This window comes from Rutilus rutilus (assembly GCF_951802725.1).
Source record: "Rutilus rutilus genome assembly, chromosome: 11".
In the NCBI taxonomy this organism is placed as follows: domain Eukaryota; kingdom Metazoa; phylum Chordata; class Actinopteri; order Cypriniformes; family Leuciscidae; genus Rutilus; species Rutilus rutilus.
Window position 1 is genome coordinate 9,220,907 of NC_140216.1, and position 20,893 is coordinate 9,241,799.

At 36.7% G+C, this 20,893-nt stretch overlaps 1 protein-coding gene across 10 annotated transcripts in view; it reads right to left on the reverse strand.

Moving 5' to 3' along the window:
- Positions 1-20,893, reverse strand: part of spire1a (spire-type actin nucleation factor 1a) — a 47,650-nt gene that overhangs the window by 23,396 nt on the left and 3,361 nt on the right. For all 10 annotated transcript variants that reach the window (XM_084424683.1, XM_084424684.1, XM_084424681.1 and 7 more), the window contains exon 2: positions 20,175-20,209. In XM_084424683.1, coding sequence (XP_084280809.1) covers positions 20,175-20,209 — 35 coding nt within the window. The remainder of the gene's footprint in view (positions 1-20,174; positions 20,210-20,893) is intronic.

Below are 20,893 nucleotides of genomic sequence, written 5' to 3' on the forward strand. Positions count from 1 at the left end.
GATTTATGCTAATGAATGTCAATTGATGAATTACTATAAATAAATTAATTGTATTTAAATACAATAATAAATAAAAAAAGTTTTTAAAAAAACGCAACAATTTTTATTTTTGCAAATTATTTTTATATATAATTATATACAATTATTTATGCTAATGAATGTCAAATGATGAATTATTATTAATAAATTTATTGTATTTAAAACAATAAGAATATGTTCATCTTGACGCTTTATAAAAAAAATTATATAGCAACAATATTTATTATCCCTTATCAGTTATTTATGCTTTACAATGAATTTTTTGTTGTAAATTAGTCATACATATACAAACTATAATAACTGTTAATATATTAAATAATGTATTTGATATTTATTTATTCATTCATTTAAAGATACTCTGACATTATATAAAAAATATATTATACTGTTAATTAGGGGTGTAACAACAATATATCGTGTCACAATATATCGCAATACAAAAATGCAATAATATGTATCGTGGATAGTTCACCCAAAATAAAAATTACCCTGTAAGAAAAATTTTACATTTTCAGAGTAAGTACTACATTAAACTACAATATATTATGTTGAATATAATGTATAATAATGGGGAAATATTAGTGGGTCCTGATAATTCTATTTTAAATATATCTAGCCATTGACAGAGTGCAAGAAGCATATTCGTCTATAATAATTATGTATTTTCAGGTTCAGAATCATGAATATATTTATTCTGGTGTCACCATTGTCCAAGCCTATTCATTTACACCCACAATGTTATATCAAATTTAGCATTTAATCAACAGTACATTTTTTCTTAACCTTTTATTATATGTCTTGGAGTATCGCAATAATATCGTATCGTGATATGTATCGTATCGTGAAATTAGGGTATCGTTACACCCCTACTGTTAATATTATTAGTGTTAAGGACATTTAATTATTTACTCTTTCATTCATATTAAACCATATTCTGACTAACTATATACAACGTTTCTAAATATAGCAACAAAAAAAAAAATGTAATTTGAGCCTCATGGACACCTTTCAGTGAATCAAATTTCCAGATAAATCTGAACCCATGCTGTTGCCCACCGTGTGCCTGACTGTTTCTGTGGACACAAAGGCCCTCTGTTATCACATGAGCCATCAAGGAGTTGATTGACTGGCCTAGTGTTTTGTACAAGCTCAATATAAGGTTCATGTAACAGAAGCGGATGTACTCGTGAGTCAACTAAAAATCAGCCTGGGAATCACTGAAGCTGGGTTCACATCGGGAGACTGTCATGACCCAACAAGCAATCGATTAAACTTAACTAATACAATTGAGCTGCAAGAACAGCTCATGCAGGGCAAATTATATTATGCAATTACCGAAAGAGTGGTAAAACCAACTATTTTGCCAATGCAAAAGTTTGGCAAACATCTCAGAACAACAAGATGGTCTGATAAATTAGTTCAAATAAGGAAGAATCAAGACAATCTAGATAAAGATTTACTCTCAACCCTTTGTCAATAAACTTAAACAAAACATGCAATAGAGAAATAATTGTTTATAAAGGGAGCTATACGAAACGCCTTATCAGCGAAAAGAGATCAAAACCAACATAATTATTGTTATGTAAGAGAGTGCTCAAACAGATGAGGCTTCGCCATCATGTCTCCTAAACATTTCACCACTTCCAGCGCTGATGCACAAACCAAGACTCATCAGAGCTGCTCATCTCTATATCAATATTGACATTTTCCAGGCGTGGATTTCCTAGTTCATACCCGCTTAAACATGCTGTGTTCCAGACGTTAATCCTTGTCATGAGGAAAACAAATATTATAAGTGTCCTGCTCTTATGTAATCTAATCGTCTATGTAATACACTACACAAGAGCTCAGCTACATGATTCAAGCCTAGCCTGCATGATCGCAAACACAGAATGGACCCTAAACAGTGTGTAACAGTCAAGGATTCATTTATTACTAGCAGACTTGTTTTTAGTTGTTTAATAACACTTCAATGCTATGAGTGGGCAGTATGAGAGAATTCTCATATCTCATGTTATAAATAGGGATCAATCTACAGTATATTACAATTCTGGCTAATACAGATGATAATTATTACCAATAAATGGTCAATATAAAAATGTTATACTATTTTGTATTTTATACTATTCAGTTTGATATTTGACAGTGTTATAAAATTATTACTGTTTTAAAGATTAAAGGGGTACTTTACCACTTTCAATAAAACTTGGTTTCTTACACAGTAGAAACTAGAAAAGCGGAGAAAAATTAATTCGGAGAGGAGAATACCTGAGAGGAGAAAAATAGGCAGGAAAACTTCACCACCCATAATGCACTGGGCACTGTTGCTGCTGCTATAGTATTACATTTTAACCATAACGCTGTTTGAAGACTATACATAGCTAGCTCAATACAATTTTCAGTGATCAACCTTACCCTCACAATAACTGTTCTGTTAATAACCCTCTGTCGATCCGGCTGTCCGTGTGCGGGGATACAAATATGTAAAAGTATAATTTGTAGTTTTCACGAAAGCCAAAAGTTTTAATACATGTAAATTTCTTGGCCTAGGTAACATGGAAAATGAGTAAACATTGTTCATTAACTTCATTTACATATACTACCGACATTGTAACAATAAAAAGCGGGTTGAAAATTGGCAAAGTTAGACTTTCATTTTAATTGAGCATTCATTGACTGAGAAGGTAATCAAAATGTAAAAATAGAGGAAACGAGCATGCAAAATTAATTTGAAATAATATTATTTAATATTTACAACTAAATAAAATTCAATATAGATCAGTGTAGTCAAAGTCAACCAATACAGATCAACTATAAAATCGACTTGTTTAAACCATGTCCTGTTCAGTTTTCCAGCCTTGCTCCATGATTCTTTGTCACTCTCACATAACATAAGTCCTGCCCTCAGTATAAAAACTCTGTTATAAACATTCTTCCATCGATGTCCTATTATGCCATCATTTTCAGGTGTGGTCAACATCAACAAAGCATCAGACATCCACCTCAATTACACATCTGGGAGAGGCAGTGCTTTTACATAACATAAGGTCACCGAAAACGGGAAGTCAGGAGGAGGAGGATGTTGTATGATGATGCAAAATGCAACGACAGCTTATCGAGTGGCTCATCATTTATTAAATAATAGAGAGGTTGTTTGGCACATGTCAGTAACTAACTGGTTTCACCCAGACAACAGATCCACATATGACAGGCCTATTTTTTTCTACTTACTTGCTACACACATACACATATAATGTGTATATATATATATACACTGTAAGCAGTGGAGGGTGTGACTGTGAGAACATCGAGTTCCTGCAGACGTCTTGAAACAGTGGAGAAACACAGGACTATTCTCTCTGCAGTTTTCTCTCCAGGCTTGTGACTCAGAAGGAATGAGGGAAAAAAATGAGTTTGAGAGAGAGAGCAGTGATGGTGGAGGGAAAGTGACAGAAGAGACAGCAAACATCCTGACACACTAACACATACAGGGCTACATCCAGTCAGAAGCACAAGACTTGAACTAGACATGCTCATGAGAGAATTTTTATGCTGATCAGCTCTAAATCATTGTTTATTTTCTGATAGTGGAGACCATTAGTTTTATTGGTCATGCCATGCATTTGCCTGGTCATGCCAAGCCCTCAACCCCCAACAAACCCACTTTGGAGTGATATTTCATCTCCCTCAGTTTAAGTTCACAATAATGATGCCAGTTGCCTTCCTCTCTTGTGAGCTCTCTCTCTCTGTCTCACGCTACGCAAAACAATGAAGACACAGGCTACTGTTCGCTCAGCCCAGTTCACATGACATCACTGCTCCGAGGCAAATCCTGAGTTTGTTAAGCCTGTTCTCAAGGCCTGATTTAAGGATGAACAATATTCATAACCCTAACAATTTGTTACAATAGTTGCTCTTGATTTTTTAAATATGTTTTGTGCATGCATAATTGAGACAATTTCTTTTAAATAGATACCATTAGCTAGTTTTGTAAATTGCCTCTGCCCAATAATTATATAATAGCCATAATAATTATTGTTATTATTATTATATAATCTACTCATATGTAATACCAATAAAATTCACGTATACTTTTTTTTTCTTTACTATATTCTTTTCCTATGGTACTTGTATACCAACCAGACCTATAACAGAACCTGACTAAAGCAGCAAAAACAAAAGTCTCACCATTAAAAGCCATGTCCCAAGCACTTCAACAACAACAACAAAAAAGTACAGTAGCCTTGTTTGAACCAGTGTAAGTTTTAAAAATTAATTTTACACTCCTATGGCTAACTTTCCTTACCAAAAAAAAAAAAAAGATAATAAAAAATTATATTTATATTTCAAGCAATTCAAAACCATCATGGCGAACAGTGTGCATCTGAAGTGTCTCAGCTGAAGGAAATAGTACATTTACACAACAACGATATGCTTAAAACTGAAAAGTTTAACAGACGACACCATTGTCAAAACGATCTCCATTCACACGGATCCGTGAAAAGGACTAAAAAACACGCTGTAGGCCTATTCTGCTGCCAGGCTGTTAGGCAATGAAACACTATATACTGAACACGTAATACGCATGACGTCATCGTCTTCAGAGATTCGCGTTTTTGTTGTTTACACGGAGACTGTTTTCAAAGACTTGCACTTTGAAACACGTTTTCAAAAGTTTGCGTTTTCAGGCACGTAAAACGCCATTGTCATGTAAATGAACGGCCAAAACTAGGGCTGCACGATTTGGGGAAAATGTCATATTGCGATAATAGAGGTCAATATTGCGATTGCGATATGCGATATAATAAACAAATGGTTTCATGAGTCAACTTGCTTGGTTCTCAAGGAAAATAAATGCACACACAGATTAGTGATAATCTGCCTAAAGAAAAAAGTTTTTTAGTCAAGAGCAGTGAGTGTTTTTCTCTGTTCCCTTTGTTCTTTGATTAACTTTAGCGACAGATATAATTTGTGGCTACTGTGTACTGTCCCTTTAAGACCAGCTGCTGCTGTCAGAGACCTCACACGCCTCATTCTCTCACGAGTCATCACAACTCTTCACGTTCATCATAAGACTACTCTTATGTTATGAAGATACTCGACAAAAATACATTTTGGCATAATTGTGTGTGTTATTGTTCGTTCAAGCTCGAAAGAGAACTGTATTCTGGCATGCTGTTTTGTGCGCACGCACAATATTAGCGCGAGTCTTTCTGTGTGTCACAGTCGGGACATTCACAGGCAGCGCGTTCATTTTGGCATACATGTGTGTTGTTCGTTCGGTTCTACAGCGAAAGAGAACTTGATACTGGCGCGCGTCTATCTGTGGGTCGTGTGTGTGTGTGTGTGTGTGTGTGTGTCAGGAGGACATTCACTGACAGCGCGTTATTTTTTGTCGTATCCTTATGAATGGTTTAAAAGCATTTGCATGAATAAGAGCGGGATCATGTAACACTAGCCAAAGGATTCCAAAAATTAACAGATGCTGCGCATTAACAGCGCTAATTAGTTTATTTAATATAAAATCGCAGCATTTTGCATCATATAATCGCGTAGGCTTGACATCGCGATTGCGATACGATTAATCGTGCAGCATAGCCAAAACGCATAAAAAGTTTTACGTTTTTAGTTGAAAACAGTGTCGTGTACACAGCCCTTAAGATATCAGCCAAATTTTCTTATCGGGCCGATAAAGATAACATTAATTAAAAATAAATACATATCGGCAGATACCGATAAGGTGGCCGATATATAGTGAATCCTTACAACTAGCAAACAGCATTCTTACAGTAACAAGGGCTATCTGCCTGTCAGACGCAGTTGGGAACCGCTCTCCTCCCCTTATTGAGTTAGCATGCCAGTGCCTTTACACAGATGTGGGCAGCAGTCAGCTGTCTGCTGAAACATCGGCATGTGGCTCAGCACACACACAAGCACATGATGCGTGAACCAATGTGTGCACAGCCGCATACATAAGAGGCCATGTGTTTCTGTAACCTCTTAACAATGTGCCACAAACAAACAGCATTCAAATTCGGAATATTTCTAGACTTTATCTGAATCATTCCAGAAACAATATTAAGAGGATATGGTCAGCTGTGCCAAAACGTCCACAGCAGACCTCGATAGCACATAATCAATAGAACAGCTTGTCCTGAGTCAAATCACATTATGCAAAAGGGAGGGGAGGTTTCCAGGTTATTTATTTATAGACGGCTGACCCTGTTAAGATGGACCATCAAACCTACAGTGCAGATGAGAGTAAGACAAGATGAGACAGGTTCTTCATCACTGTTCATTCACACCAGTTATTATGTCTATTCACTAGGGGGTTATTGTGCTGATCATCAGTGCACAATGGGTAGGGATTAACATCAAAACATAAGATGAATTTCTTATAAAGACCAAGGTGAAAACCATTCATTAGTTTCAGCCTCAGACTCATGCTATTGATTAAGACATTAAAGGGATAGCTCACCCAAACATTGTGTCATCATTTACTCACCCTCAAGTTCTTCTAAACCTGTATGAATTTCTGTCTTCGGCTTAAAGGAGAACTCCGGTCAATTTTAACATTGAGCTCATTTTTTTGTACATTTGGAGTGCTGTCAATACAGAGAACAACGACAAAAATCGGTGTTGCCTACACCGAGTTATTCTATTTTTAAAATTTGCACCCTATTGACTTCAATGGGGCAAGTAGTAAGCCTGCTTTTTAGCCTCTTAACATCCTTTAAGTGTCATTACAAGTGCACAGAAAATGTGAGTGATTCCTTCCGAGTGAACACGAGTGGATCTGACTGCAGTAGATGTTAGAGATATTAATAAAAATGAAGTTAATTCAGCCAGCGCTCATACCTTTGTTTACATCCTGTTTTCGGTGGGAGGCCATAGTAATCGATTGTCGAGTTCACGCGCGTGATCATAGGTACTAAACCTATGCGCGTGAACTCGACAATCGATTACTTTGGCCTTCCACCGAAAACAGGATGTAAACAAAGGTATGAGCGCTGGCTGAATTAACTTCATTTTTATTAATATCTCTAACATCTACTGCAGTCAGATCCACTCGTGTTCACTCGGAAGGAATCACTCACATTTTCTGTGCACTTGTAATGACACTTAAAGGATGTTAAGAGGCTAAAAAGCAGGCTTACTACTTGCCCCATTGAAGTCAATAGGGTGCAAATTTTAAAAATAGAATAACTCGGTGTAGGCAACACCGATTTTTGTCGTTGTTCTCTGTACTGACAGCACTCCAAATGTACAAAAAAATGAGCTCAATGTTAAAATTGACCGGAGTTCTCCTTTAACACAATACGGTAGTTGATGGGCCCCACTGACTTACACAGTATGGGGAAAAAAATGGAAGTCAATGGGGCCCTGTCATCAATAGTAACAATAGAATTTTTATTTTTGGGTGACCTAACCCATTGAAGCAGCAGGCAAAATATATCCATGTGCAAAAAAAATAATAATTCTGATTACATTATTTCATAGATAAATATAGATTTTATGAGGCTATAGATTCTGAATATTTGAAATGGTTTCAATACTCATTTTCTGCAATATCGATGCAGCTCATACTTTCCAAGATGATTACAGCATTTCTCACAAAATATAATGAGAAGAATCTGTAATCCTGCTGTCAGCAACATAAGGTCTCCCTGCAGGTTTCTGCCAAAATAAAAGTTCAAGGGTTTAACTCTTGGAAGTGAAGAAATTAAGACATTGTATTGTATTGTAGTATTGTTTACTACTGTAAACTAAAACAATTAATATACTTATGAAATATTTATTTACAGTACAGTTGTATTACGGTAGTAATATACTTCTGACTTAAAATGTTATTAATTATTATTATATAATCCCTAGGAGCCTGAGGAATCTCAGACAGCAGAGTTACAGTTAATGGAAAAAATACTTTGACTTGGCTATGGTCATGAGTAGCCTAAATGAACTTGGATACTGGTCCTTAATGTTGTGGCAATTAGTCCCTGTGGTATTGAAAATTGGATCCAATACCAATATTTTTCCAAGTATTGTATTGAAATTCCAGAATTATGACAACACTACATGGCAGTCAGAGTTTCACTTCCCGTCTAAACTAAACTTTCATGACCTATATAAGCTAAAATGGACAGCTCGTTCAAAAATTGGATTCTGTATTATTCATAAACTTTTCAAAAGACTTTCCAAACCACTTAAAAGCGTTTCCTTAGCAACATTCCATTATTAGTTATTCATTCACCAGGTGGGTTTCCAGCAGTACTAAGGAAAAACTATATAAACACTAAATCTCTGCTCATCCAAGATGAACTAAGCAAACATTCCCATGTGAACAGTTAAATCTGAACTGTCTGTGTCGGTTTGACTTTCTCCGGGAGATCAGTGATGGTGGAGGGGAAAAGGCCACCCATGTGAACGGAGCTGACAGGAGAGAACAAAAACATCCTGCCACTTCTTCCACGCATATACATTGCAGCTCTATGAAAAAGAATATGAACAATACCTGGTTTGACATCCCACCTCAACTAAAACCACTTTGGAGTGATATTTCATCCAACTCAGGACATAAAAATTCACAGTAAGATGCAGTTGTTTTCCTTTTTCCTGAGCTCTATCCGTCTCTCACGTGACAAAAAAACAATGAAGACACAGGCTACTGTTGTCGGAGCCCTTCTCACATGACATCACTGCTCCAAGGCAATTTTTTTTTCACCATTTCACCAGCATCATATGGAGATGAGCCACTCGAGAGGAGCAGAACAAAGCCATTCTTCTCTAATTTACTCAACCGCCTCATGTCGAACCTTTGAAGATAAACTCAGGGCAGGATTTCTGACCACGCATTAGGAGCACATTCTCCAAGTCCGCAGACGCCCAGGGGCCTCAACCACACCTTGATAAACTTACATGGTTGCTTCACGATCACATATGAATGAAACAAGTTGGGGGGAATGGCGGTTGTGCTCCAGGGTCCCATGGTCCTTTTTCCAACCCTAGATAACCTACTGTATATGAACAGGGTGGGAAATTAACATCCACCGCCAACAAAATGTTGGAACTTTTCATTTAGTGCCTAACAGAGCAGTTGCTTTAGTTTTGTAATTGTAGTGCATTGTCTAACTTAACTAAATGTTTTTTATTTCTATAAAAAGTAGGGGCGGTGCTGCGGTAGGCAAGTAATGTAATCGGTGTATGGCAAAAATCATACAACACCGGTAACGGACTACCACAGCAAGCCCATATACTGTTATATTTAGTTGCTGGTAAAATTGGGCATTCACCAGTCACTAGTGGTAATATACGATATTATTGTATCACATATGAAACAATAGTCCGAGAAGTCAATTTATATATATTTTTTTTGTTTGCATGTGTTTTTTGTTGAGTATCATATTTAATACATCAGGCTTTTATGCCTCATATAGTAAGATAAAATGAGAATATGGAGACTTGAGAAGGAAAAAAAGATACTCGAGGAAGTAAAAACACCTCAGTTTTACTCAGATTCCCAAACTGAGATAAACTATCATAAACTGATAATCAAGATAAAGCGATTATTATTGTGCCCCATTCCGTTACGTTCCTTTAAATGCTTCATTTTATGATCAAAGCTCTGTAGATTTCATTTTGGGAAGCAAAACATAATGCAATGATAATTGAGAGAGGATAAATGCTAATTGAGAACATTTTAACGTGATTTTTCAAAAAAATTATAGATAATGAGTTGCTTCAGTCCAGTAAGTGTTTATCTTGAAATATAAAGTTTTTGTATAAAATACACACAAGGATGTTTTTATAATTATACTAAAAGGCTTTTTCCTTGCTAAAAAAAAAAAAAAAAAAAAAAAAAGTATGAGCCCTCAATCTGATTTGAAGGCATGTAGTAGATTGTGTACAACAGGTTCCTCAAGAAAGTTTTGATCATATTGCACCGATACCACTTTTTCCAGAATGAGTCCGATACCGATACTTTCATTTTAGATACTTGTCGATACCAAGTACAGATGCCTGTATTTTCATTGCATTTGTAATTTAAAAAAATATAGAGAAACCAAAACAATTATAATCATAGTTGACTTAATTCATTTAGCAAAGATATTTACTTCAGTAATTTTCACAGTTAATTACACCTGTTAAAATGTTTTGTACAAGCTTCTGTGACTTTAAATGTTCATCGTATTGGTCTATCGTATTTTATCTTTCATTTAATAGCAACAAAGATACAAATAAAATACACAGTGCTATTCAGTAGCCTAGGTCTTACAGCAGTTTCAGTTAGGCTACAGAAATGTAATAAAGGAATCAAATGTCAAATAACACTCTTCACTGTAAATATAGATTAATCCTCCTTAATTAAAGTTACAAAAGTTAATCAGTTTAGAACAGAGAGTGATTTACTTGTCTATTGTTGTTTGATTAACATTGTTTGATTAACACACAGCTGGCAGCAGGAATATTAGTAGGGGTGTAAATCGGACAGTTCATCACGATACGATACGATACGATATCGATTCTCTCAGCCAGCGATACGATATTTGCCGATACCTCAAAAAATTCTGTGATACGATTCGATTCGATTCGATTCAGGGCTATATCGATCGATTAATCGATATTTTGATATTATGTTCACACAACCAGTTACGTTTTTATTAACTCACAAATGCAACCAAAATATATAACATGAACGTTTAATTAAACTCTTTGAAAACTGCACACCCTCTCCCAATTGGGACATCTACAACAGAAGAGATCATTTGCAAGTACTCCGTTCTTGTTCATTTTCATAAATCATGTTTTTTTATTTTATTATTGTGCATTCCAAGTAATATCAATCAAACTGCAGCTGGGTTGTTTTGATTAATAATAATAATAATAATAATAATAACTTAAAAAATACAGGTAAATTACAAAATTAAAGTTAATTGAAAGTATGCTTTAATATGTTAAAAGGTTGTTGTTTTTTTGTTTTTGTTTTTTTTAGCAGAGCAGATACATTCACATTTCATCTTTCTGAGTCAAACAAAACCAAGTAATTGCTATGATAAATAATACAACACTCGGTTAATCTTTGTAACGTAATCTCCTCAGCTGACATAGACGCTGACAAACTTTGTTATTGTGATTAACGTACACGCAATACAGTGAGCTTTTCCCTCACCACTAAACGAGCTGCTTAGTAAGGTTCCGTGAAAATGTTTCAGCTTTTATTTTCCTTTTACGCCCCGAAGAAGATATCACGGGTTCATCAAGTTCATTGAAATTATCCATCCTCGATCACTTTTAGTCAGCATGACGAATCTCCTCTTAGCCAGCGCGTCTTTTCAAAGTAACATCTGACCTGAATACTGCGCGCCGAGTCGCTAAAATGGACTTATCGTGTTTTGTTCACCAACAAGGGTGCGACTGCTTATCTGTTTCTGCTGTAAAACATGAACTCGCGATGCCTTGACAGCGGACAATACCGGCTTTTGTGAAAAAACTTGTTTAGGATTCAGTCAGTATTTCAGATGAGGAGATTAACGTTATAAAGACACACCGGCAGACAGTATGGTTGGTGAGTAAACGAAAATGTGCGCTTTGGCGGAAGGATGTTATGAGAGAATGTGGAGAGTGTCAAATTAAAGGTGTATATCGATATTTTACGTGTGGAATCGATGCATCGTATCGTTAGACGTTATATCGATGCATCGATCCATATCGATGTATCCTTACACCCCTAAATATTAGGCTGCTGTCACTTTAAGATAATGTAGGCTACTGATCCAATCCACAGAGACACATGCGTTTTCTTTCTCAACTGTTTACGTTCACTTAAGACAAACGACTATGCTTACTGGAATGATCGCCAAGATGGGCACTTCGACAGTTATGAATGAATTTGTCCGTTTAAGCACAAGACGATGCCAAGAGGCTTTCTGGTGTATGTGTACAGGAAACCTCTCACAAAGCACACATGTATTGAATTGAGTTCTCTTTCGTGTCTTCTTGCGCTTAAATATTCAAACTCTTTTAATATTTAAAAAGTTCAATCGACACATCTGACCGAACAACAAACTTTACAATGATGTCTGTAAAAAAGAGATGCGCTCAATAAGCCCGCGCTCAATCCACTCTGCGTTTCACTCATCAGCTCAGGCACAGCAGCTATATAGGAGTAATTATTTAATTTGTTCAACGTTCTATTAATTTGATACATTTACTTCATAGGCATCCTTCTCTGATATATCCATTCTGCTCTCTGTTTGCTCTGTTGTCGGTTCACAAGTACTGTACTGTACACACTGCGTGGTATCGGAGCATTTTAATGACTATGAGTACACGAGCGCAGTATCATGCATCCATCCCTAATATTGACAATTTAGAGGCCTTAGGGTTTATAGGGTTAAACATTTTGCAATATGCTGAGAATTGCAATAACATATATTTGTATATATTGCCTGCAGTAAATACCCACAAAACACCTGATTTAACATCAGCTTTGCCATCCTTGGTTAAAGGGTTAGCTCACCCAAAAATGAAAATTCTGTCAGTAATTACTCACCCTCATGTTGTTCCAACCCCGTAAGACCTTCGTTCATCTTCAGAACACAAATTAAGATATTTTTGATTAAATCAGAGCGCTGGCTCACTCCTCCATAGGCTTCTAAGGGACTGAAACTTGCTGGCCCAGAAAAGTTATTAAAGAGATCGTTAATATAGTCCAAGTGACTACAGTGGCTCAATCTTAAGTATATCAAGCGACGAGAATACTTTTTGTGTGCAAAAAAACAACAAAAATAACGACTTTATTCCACTATTCATTTCCTTCTCTCTGGGCCTCGAGTCTTTTCACGCAGTGTTTTTGTGCAGCGCGTCTGTGTTTTACACGTCACCACGTAGGCTCACTATTGGCGCTGGTCATGTGTGTGATGCGTGGTGACGTACAACACAGACGCGCTGCTAAAACACTACGTGAACGAACTTGAGGCCCAGAGAGAAGGAAATGATTAGTGGAATAAAGTCGTTATTTTTGTTTGTTTTTGCGCACAAAAAGTATTCTCGTCGCTTGATATACTTAAGATTGAGCCACTGTAGTCACTTGGACTATATTAACGATCTCTTTAATAACTTTTCTGGGCGAGCAAGTTTCAGTCCCTTAGAAGCCTATGGAGGAGTGAGCCAGCGCTCAGATTTAATCAAAAATATCTTAATTTGTGTTCCGAAGATGAACGAAGGTCTTACGGGGTTGGAACAACATGAGGGTGAGTAATTACTGACAGAAGTTTCATTTTTGGGTGAACTAACCCTTTAAGGCTAACGCTATCTCTGGATGGTGGCGTGTGAGGTGAGTTTTATTATTTTCACATGACACTCCAAACAAATCCCGTATGTCATATCCACCTCATTCGTTCCTTCCTTGTTAAAAAATCCAAAATAAGTCTATACATTTGATTTAAACGTGCACCACTGTGCTGTATAGGTCTTCTCCCCCACCCCTACCAGCCTTTTTTTTGGTGGACAAAAAAAAGAAGTACATTTCACAAGCTGTATAAGAACACAAACTGTATTTAAGGGGCATTTAAGGACTGTTTCCCAGGAACATTTGGAGCCTAAAGTACAGAAAGACATCCACTCAGCACTAGACTGGCACAGAGATGAACCGCTGAAAGCAAAAGAATGGACTACAAAAAACGCTATGAGAAAGTGAATGAAAGAGAAAGCGAACAGTTACATAATGATCTGGGCACATCCAGAACCCTACAGCAAGGTGGACATTTGCTTCCCTCCGACGAGCACTCTGTGACTTACTGTGCCGTACACCGACTGACAGGAGGACGACTTGTGCTACTGTTCCAATGTAGGAAGAATTGTTCCTACAGCCTCAACTCTCTCTGACCTCACTCAAGCAAAAAATGAATGGAAAAATGAATGGAAAATCTTTATAAGGTTGACTCATGGACAAACCAGCATAAATCTCATGAGACAAAGCCATTCAGCAGTTTAGTCAACCACTCAGTGACAGAAGCCTCAAGCCACAGAAGCGACAGGTTAGGGTTACGCAAACCTATTGAAAACTAAACTGTGGATTATATCAAAGCATTCCAGATAGGGATATTTAAGTGTTTGTTTAATTGTAGTAACTCTCAGAGGTTACTGCAAAGATACTTCTAGTCAGTAGGATGTCTAAAGTGGACTACTGGAATAAAGTATTACCGATAATCTTCCAGAAGGCACAAGACAATATGTTGAATAAGAGAACAACTTGTTTTTTGATGCTTATTGCGTGGCTGAAAAGTGATGGTTGTGCGTAAATTGGCTCCAAATGCGAATGTGAAAATTAAAAATAACGTTGTGCGTCAAGGCTGTGTGTGACCGGGCCAAAGTACTCACACATTCTACCTCATCCTTACACACAAACACACACTCACACAGTCAGCTGAGGAAGGGAAGTTATGCAGCGAGGTGAAAGAAACAGGCTTTGTGCAAAGAATAAGAAAACCTCTGGAGAATAAACCACCAGAGCATCAAGCTCACAGAAAAAGTTCCCCAAACCCACACAACAACTAAAAAAAGAGAAAGCAAAAGTGAGATGAGGGGTATTTCAGAGGTGAATTGTTTTTAAAAAACTCAGACACTGAAGGGGAAGTTGTAATGGGGATTTACTTGAGTCTCAACAGGTGTTTTACAGACCATCAACATTCCTCCTCAACCAAAGCCTGTCTAACGGCAGCCTCTCTCTCTCGAGACCAGATCCACTGACAGGTAGTATGACCTGCAGCTTGAAGAAACTCTCATTAAGAGGTCTGATAATCCCACTTTAGCCACCGAACTAGATCTTGGGTCTAATCCTCTTTGTCTGTGCACCTTGGCGGATGAAACACAGTGATCTTTACAAGTTTTTATTAAGCTGCCAAGATGCCTATTGGTCAAAATGGACTGTGTCTTTCACCCTTCAGATCATGTAGATCAAAAAAAAGCTTTAATGATCAGTTGGCAGATGCACATCAGTGAATAATGGAAGCACTTGGAAACCCAGTCTGATTTTGATGGAGTGGGTTTGTTTTTAGCTGAAGGACTCTGGTGAGAAGCCAAGGCATCTAAATGTGATTACTATTCTCCTATTTATAAAGGAATTGAGTCCTGCCAATAGTACTGAGTTAATGGGGAAAAACTGGGTCAGCTCGCTTCTATTTGTCCAGAGAACCGCCAAAGGCCAGAGTGGGCCGGATGAAGCCCAACCGAGAGCACTTCCTAAAATCAACACCATTTTGGGCATGGATCGATATGATTCGCTATTGACAACTTTATTGATAAGGTAAAAAAAAAAAAAAAAAGACAAATATCTTTGAGAGACAGCTGAAAAATGTTGCATAACATCTAAGATGCCTCCATCTGATTGTTTTTTAAAGGCAGAACAGATATGACCTTCACTTTCTATGATATCTGGGTGAATGACACAAGGCCAGTGTTGTTGTTAACTAAAACCAAAAAACGATTAAAACTAGTTAATTCGTTAATTGAAATAAAGCTGAAATAATATAAAATATAAACATCAAAGAAAAACGTAACTTACTACTAAAACTGAAATAAAAATAAATTAAAGCTAAATAGCGTTAAAAAAATAACTTAAAATGACAAAAGAACATAAACTGACTAAAACTTAAAATTAAAATTGAAATTTGAGTTAATTCAAAATATGAATAAATAATATGATAGTAAATAAATAATACTACGCTGCACAGGGCTTCTTTTTCTCCAATCCATTATTTCAAAAATTAAAAATGCATTTGCATAAGATGACTTAAATACACCTATTTTAACAAATTAATTTTGATATTTTTTGAGACAAAGTCAAAAATATCAGGGTAATGACAGTCCTAATGAAGAAAAAGGAATTACATTTCTAAAAAGAAAACCTTACTGAGTAGTTTGATAGTTTGGAAATAATCATATTTTATTGTAATATCACAGCAGACACTCGAGACTTTGTCTAAGAGTCAACAATCTCTTAAAATGTCAAATAATTTAACCATATTTGTGAATTAATAATTGATAATTGTAAAAGAAAAAAAATAGGTATATTTCAAAACTTGATTACATAATGATTAAGACCACATGGTAAGAATGTGTGTTCGACCACATAATATTAAAGTCATTAAATTTTTCTTGAAAATGCCAAACAAATACAAAACCATGTACAAATTTCTAAGAACTTGATGTGTTTTAAACTAGATTTTTCCTTGTATCTTGGATGTTTACATTTGTCATGGACTCTTTTACTAAGAAACAAGCACAGCAATAAAAATTTCACTTTTTCATCTGTAAAGCTGACCGTTCGGGGTGACATGATTGAAAAGATTGGATGACGCGTAATTTTCTTTTATTAAATCCAGACAAAACAGAGGTACTACTCATCGGTTCAAAAAACCGCCCACAAAACCTCTCGCAATACAACTTTAATATAGTAGGATGTCCTGTTACTTTATCCTCTACAGTAAAAGACCTGGGTGTTATACTCGATTGCAACCTGTCTTTCAAAAATCATATTTCATATGTTACAAAAACCGCCTTTTTCCACCTTAGAAACATTGCTAAGCTACGTAATATGCTATCAGTTTCTGATGCAGAAAAGTTAGTTCATGCATTCATGACCTCGAGACTAGATTACTGTAATGCTTTATTAGCCGGTTGTCCTGCATCCTCAATTAACAAGCTACAGTTAGTCCAAAATGCCGCCGCTAGAGTTCTTACTAGATCAAGAAAATATGATCATATAACACCGATTTTATCATCACTGCATTGGTTACCTATAAAGTTCCGTATTAATTACAAGGTATTGCTACTGACTTATAAAGCCCTAAACGGCTTAGCTCCAGTCTATTTAACGGATCTTCTATCGCCCTATAATCCATCGCGCTCTTTAAGATCACTAAATTCAAGGCTTTTGGTCATACCTAGGATATCCAGAACCACCAAAGGAGGGAGAGCATTTTCACATTTAGCTCCAAAACTCTGGAATAGCCTTCCTGATATTGTTCGTTGCTCAGACTCGCTCTCCCAGTTTAAAACTAGATTAAAGTCGCATCTCTTCAGCCAGGCATTCATATAATATTTTTAATCTTACAGTTCAAATTACAATCCGGCCTCTAGTTAATAAACGCCAGAGGAGAACTGGCCCCCGACTGAGCCTGGGTTCTCCCAAGGTTTTTTTTTCTCCATTGGGTCACCTGATGGAGTTTTAGGACACTATTAGGTCACTTGATGGAGTTTTTCGGTTCCTTGCCACTGTTGCCTTTGGCTTGCTCAGTTGGGGATATTCTGGGGATATCTAATTTGATTTTATCAATAAATTCCACTAGAAACAAACCTTGTTGTATTATTTTAATTTAATACTGTGAAGCTGCTTTGATACAATCTGTATTGTGAAAAGCGCTATACAAATATACTTGACTTGACTTGACTTGACATGATGCCTAAGGTGGCCTGTCTGAAACCAGATTCCTTAGGAGATATGTTCATGCAAAAACACTACTGTTCAGTCGCTGATGGACAGGGCAGTTAGTTTGAGACACACACAGCCAGACGGGGCTGTGGATGTGGTGTGTCTGTGGCGAGCAGCAGAATACTTTGTTCGGTCAGTGTCGAGGCAGCGCTTAACTTGGCCGTGAGGGCGAGGTCTTAAACATGCATACTGCAACATCACATGATCGCTGAGAGAGAGGTGCAGTCATGCAGAACAGAGCGCACACACAGACACACACACACCCTCTCATTACTGCCCTAAGACAGGGTAGGCTTTATGAAGAGGAGGGCGCCTTCGCCCAAAGCTCTGATCTCACCGAGTGTACATATGAAACATTATGTACAAACGAAGATCCTGTCATAATTTACTCACCCTCATGTCGTTCCAAACCTGTATGACTTTCTTTTTTCTGTGGAAAACAAAAGGTTTTTAAGATTCAAAAAGTAAGTACCACTATAAAAGCCTTCTGAAGCCATACAAATTAAACAGTATGGAAGGTTGTTTCCGCCACTAAATAAAAAATAAAAAAAGGTAAGAGACTTTCTTTCCCTCAGAACTGCAATTGCAATTATGAGTTATAAAGTCAGAATTGTGAGATATAAACTCGCAATTGCGAGAAAATATCCGAATTGTGAGCTGACTTTTTTTTTTTTCTCTCAGAATTTGACTCTCGAATTGCAAGTTTTTCTCGATTCTGAGAAAAAAAAAAAAAAAAAATTGTGGGATATAAACTCATAATTGCGAGAAAGAAAGTCATAATTGTGAGATATAACCTTGCAATTCTGACTTTTTCCTCGCAATTCTGACTTTATAACTTGCAATTGGGAGTTTAGGCTATATATCGCAAGAATTGCAAGCTGACTTTTTTTCTTAGACTTGGACTTTCTTTCTCGTAATTGCAAGTTTAGGCTAAGTTTAATGAGGGAAAAAAAAGTCTGCATTGATAATCTCAAATCTCCCCTGGTGGTAATTGAATGGGAAAGAGAGTACAGTGCGTTATTCAAAATTTCTCCTTTTGTTTTCCACATATGAAAGAAAAACACAATTTTAAGCAACATGAGGGTGAATAAATGATGGCTTAATTTTCATTATGCAAGGCTGATCTGAATCGCTTGCATCTTAATAGGAGCAGATGCGTTTGCTCACTGATAGGTCTCGATCACATCTATGAGATTCAGCAAAGAACATGTACGACTCTGTGATTTAAACTAGTTTAAACCAGGTGAAACAGCGCTGACATTCTCAACAGCACTGACAAACACGAGAAACATCGTGCCATGAACAATCCAGTCAGAAGGCTTTTCAATCTACAAATAATCATCATTTACCATGGATTTACAGTAGTAACGCTAACTGGCTGTCCCACATTGTACAGCGGCTCCATAGCCAGTCCACCCCTGAACTGCACCATGGTATTATGGCAAAAATGTGAATTCATAGAGAATTATGCTATTATATTATTAAAATATTTTTTGTTATTAAGATATAGCCTAGCATTTGTGTTTATACGACAATTATACTGTATTTAGGCTAATGTTTTTCAAAACAAATATATAGTTACATTTTACCTTAGTAGTGATGTGCTATATGGGTGGTTTTACCAATGGTTATCATGATCTAAATGTACGATGGTTAATTTTATCGTAATTGTAATAAATGTAGAGTCCTAACTTAAACAGTTATAATATTTGATCACGATAATTCTTTTGGCTATATCAGCCAGCCCTAGTCACACGGTCTATGAATGTTTTATGTTTACAAAATGTCTTATCTTTGATGTGTATCAACTATTCAAAAAAGATAGTGTTTGTGTGCAGAGGAGGCAGGGCCCTGCTGTTCTGCTCTTTGAATATCCTCCCATTCACGGTCACGAGTTTACCGTCTAGTGCTCTGTTGATAATCTCGTTCAGAGATGGCCGCATGTGTTCTTTTTGTTTGGGAGTCTGTGCGTGTGTGGCTGTGTGGGCGCATGCTTGCATGTTCGCATCCCCTCTGTGGACCCATCTGTTAACTCTGAGGGCATTTTAAAATCGATCACATTTAGCCAACAAATCTTACTTCAGATTTTTTAGCATAACACTACACACAGTCCTATTTGCACAGCACTGTCTTCTTTACTAAATAAGAAGGCCGTACAAATGTCTTGTCCTGTTCCGAGTCGGGCAGCAGGAGATCTCTTGGTGCTGAAAAGCTTGGGAAAACTATTTCCAAATGTATTACAGCAAAGCTTTGGCTACTTCCCAGAGTGGCAGGGAGCTTTAGGGAAACTTTGAGGCAGGCCGAGATCCACATAGTTGTCACGCCAACAAAGAACTAACAGCTAATGAATACCATCAAGACAATGAGGTTCCCACAGAAACAAATACTCCTGAAAGCCACTCGCACCTAAATCTAGCTGGCAAACATCCACACACCACGGACAGAGTGACCACCAGAGTCAGCAAAAAACACTGCACCCAGAAACCTTCAGAAACCAAACATACGAACACAAACACTTGCTTTTTTCCTCCAGATGGTTTGTAAAGCTGATGCCCTTTACCAAATATAGCAACAGAATGACTCATTTTTCTCAAAAGTCAAAAACCAGTCTGGCTCCTCAACAAAAGTAAATAAGATGACTCACCTCTATTGATGAACTGGGAGGTTCAATGTGTTTATCTGTAATGGGGAAAAGAAAAAAGAAAGAGAAACAAATCAAATATGTAATATCTGACTAATCCATTTTGTAAAATCACATAACTCAAAATATTTACATTTCGTGTACGTTACAATTTTCTGATATATCAATGAACTTGACAATAGGATTTAATCTAGAACTAGATTTTTTTCATTTCTGGGTTCTTGCCAATGCATAAAGCAGTTAAGTGACTTAAGTATACTTAGAAACAATTTGTTTTACATTTGTTGCAAAATATGCATATCTGAGCAAATATTTAAGTGGTTTGAGAGCATGGGAAGATTATGTGCCTCATGGAAGTGGGCGGGCACTAAAGAGTTATTTTGGCGCAAATTGTTTGTTTTGATTCTCTGATTGGTGGAGATTCTCTGAGGAATCGTGGGTAATGTAGTTTTTCACCAGGTATTCTGCTGTTGTAACACAATTATTAAAAAAAATATGCTGAGATAATGCAGGCTCATGGCTTTAACAAAAGCACATGTAATCTATTAACAACCTCATAGCTTACAGTAGGTCTGTTTTTAAAGGTTTATAGGTTTTCATTAAAAATCTGCTCCCCTATGAAGAAAATGAACAGGATTTTTACCTCCAGAATCGGCGACTGTTGCGCATATTGTATTGCCAAGCTGTTCACGGAGGTTGCTAATAAATTGCTAGATGGTTAA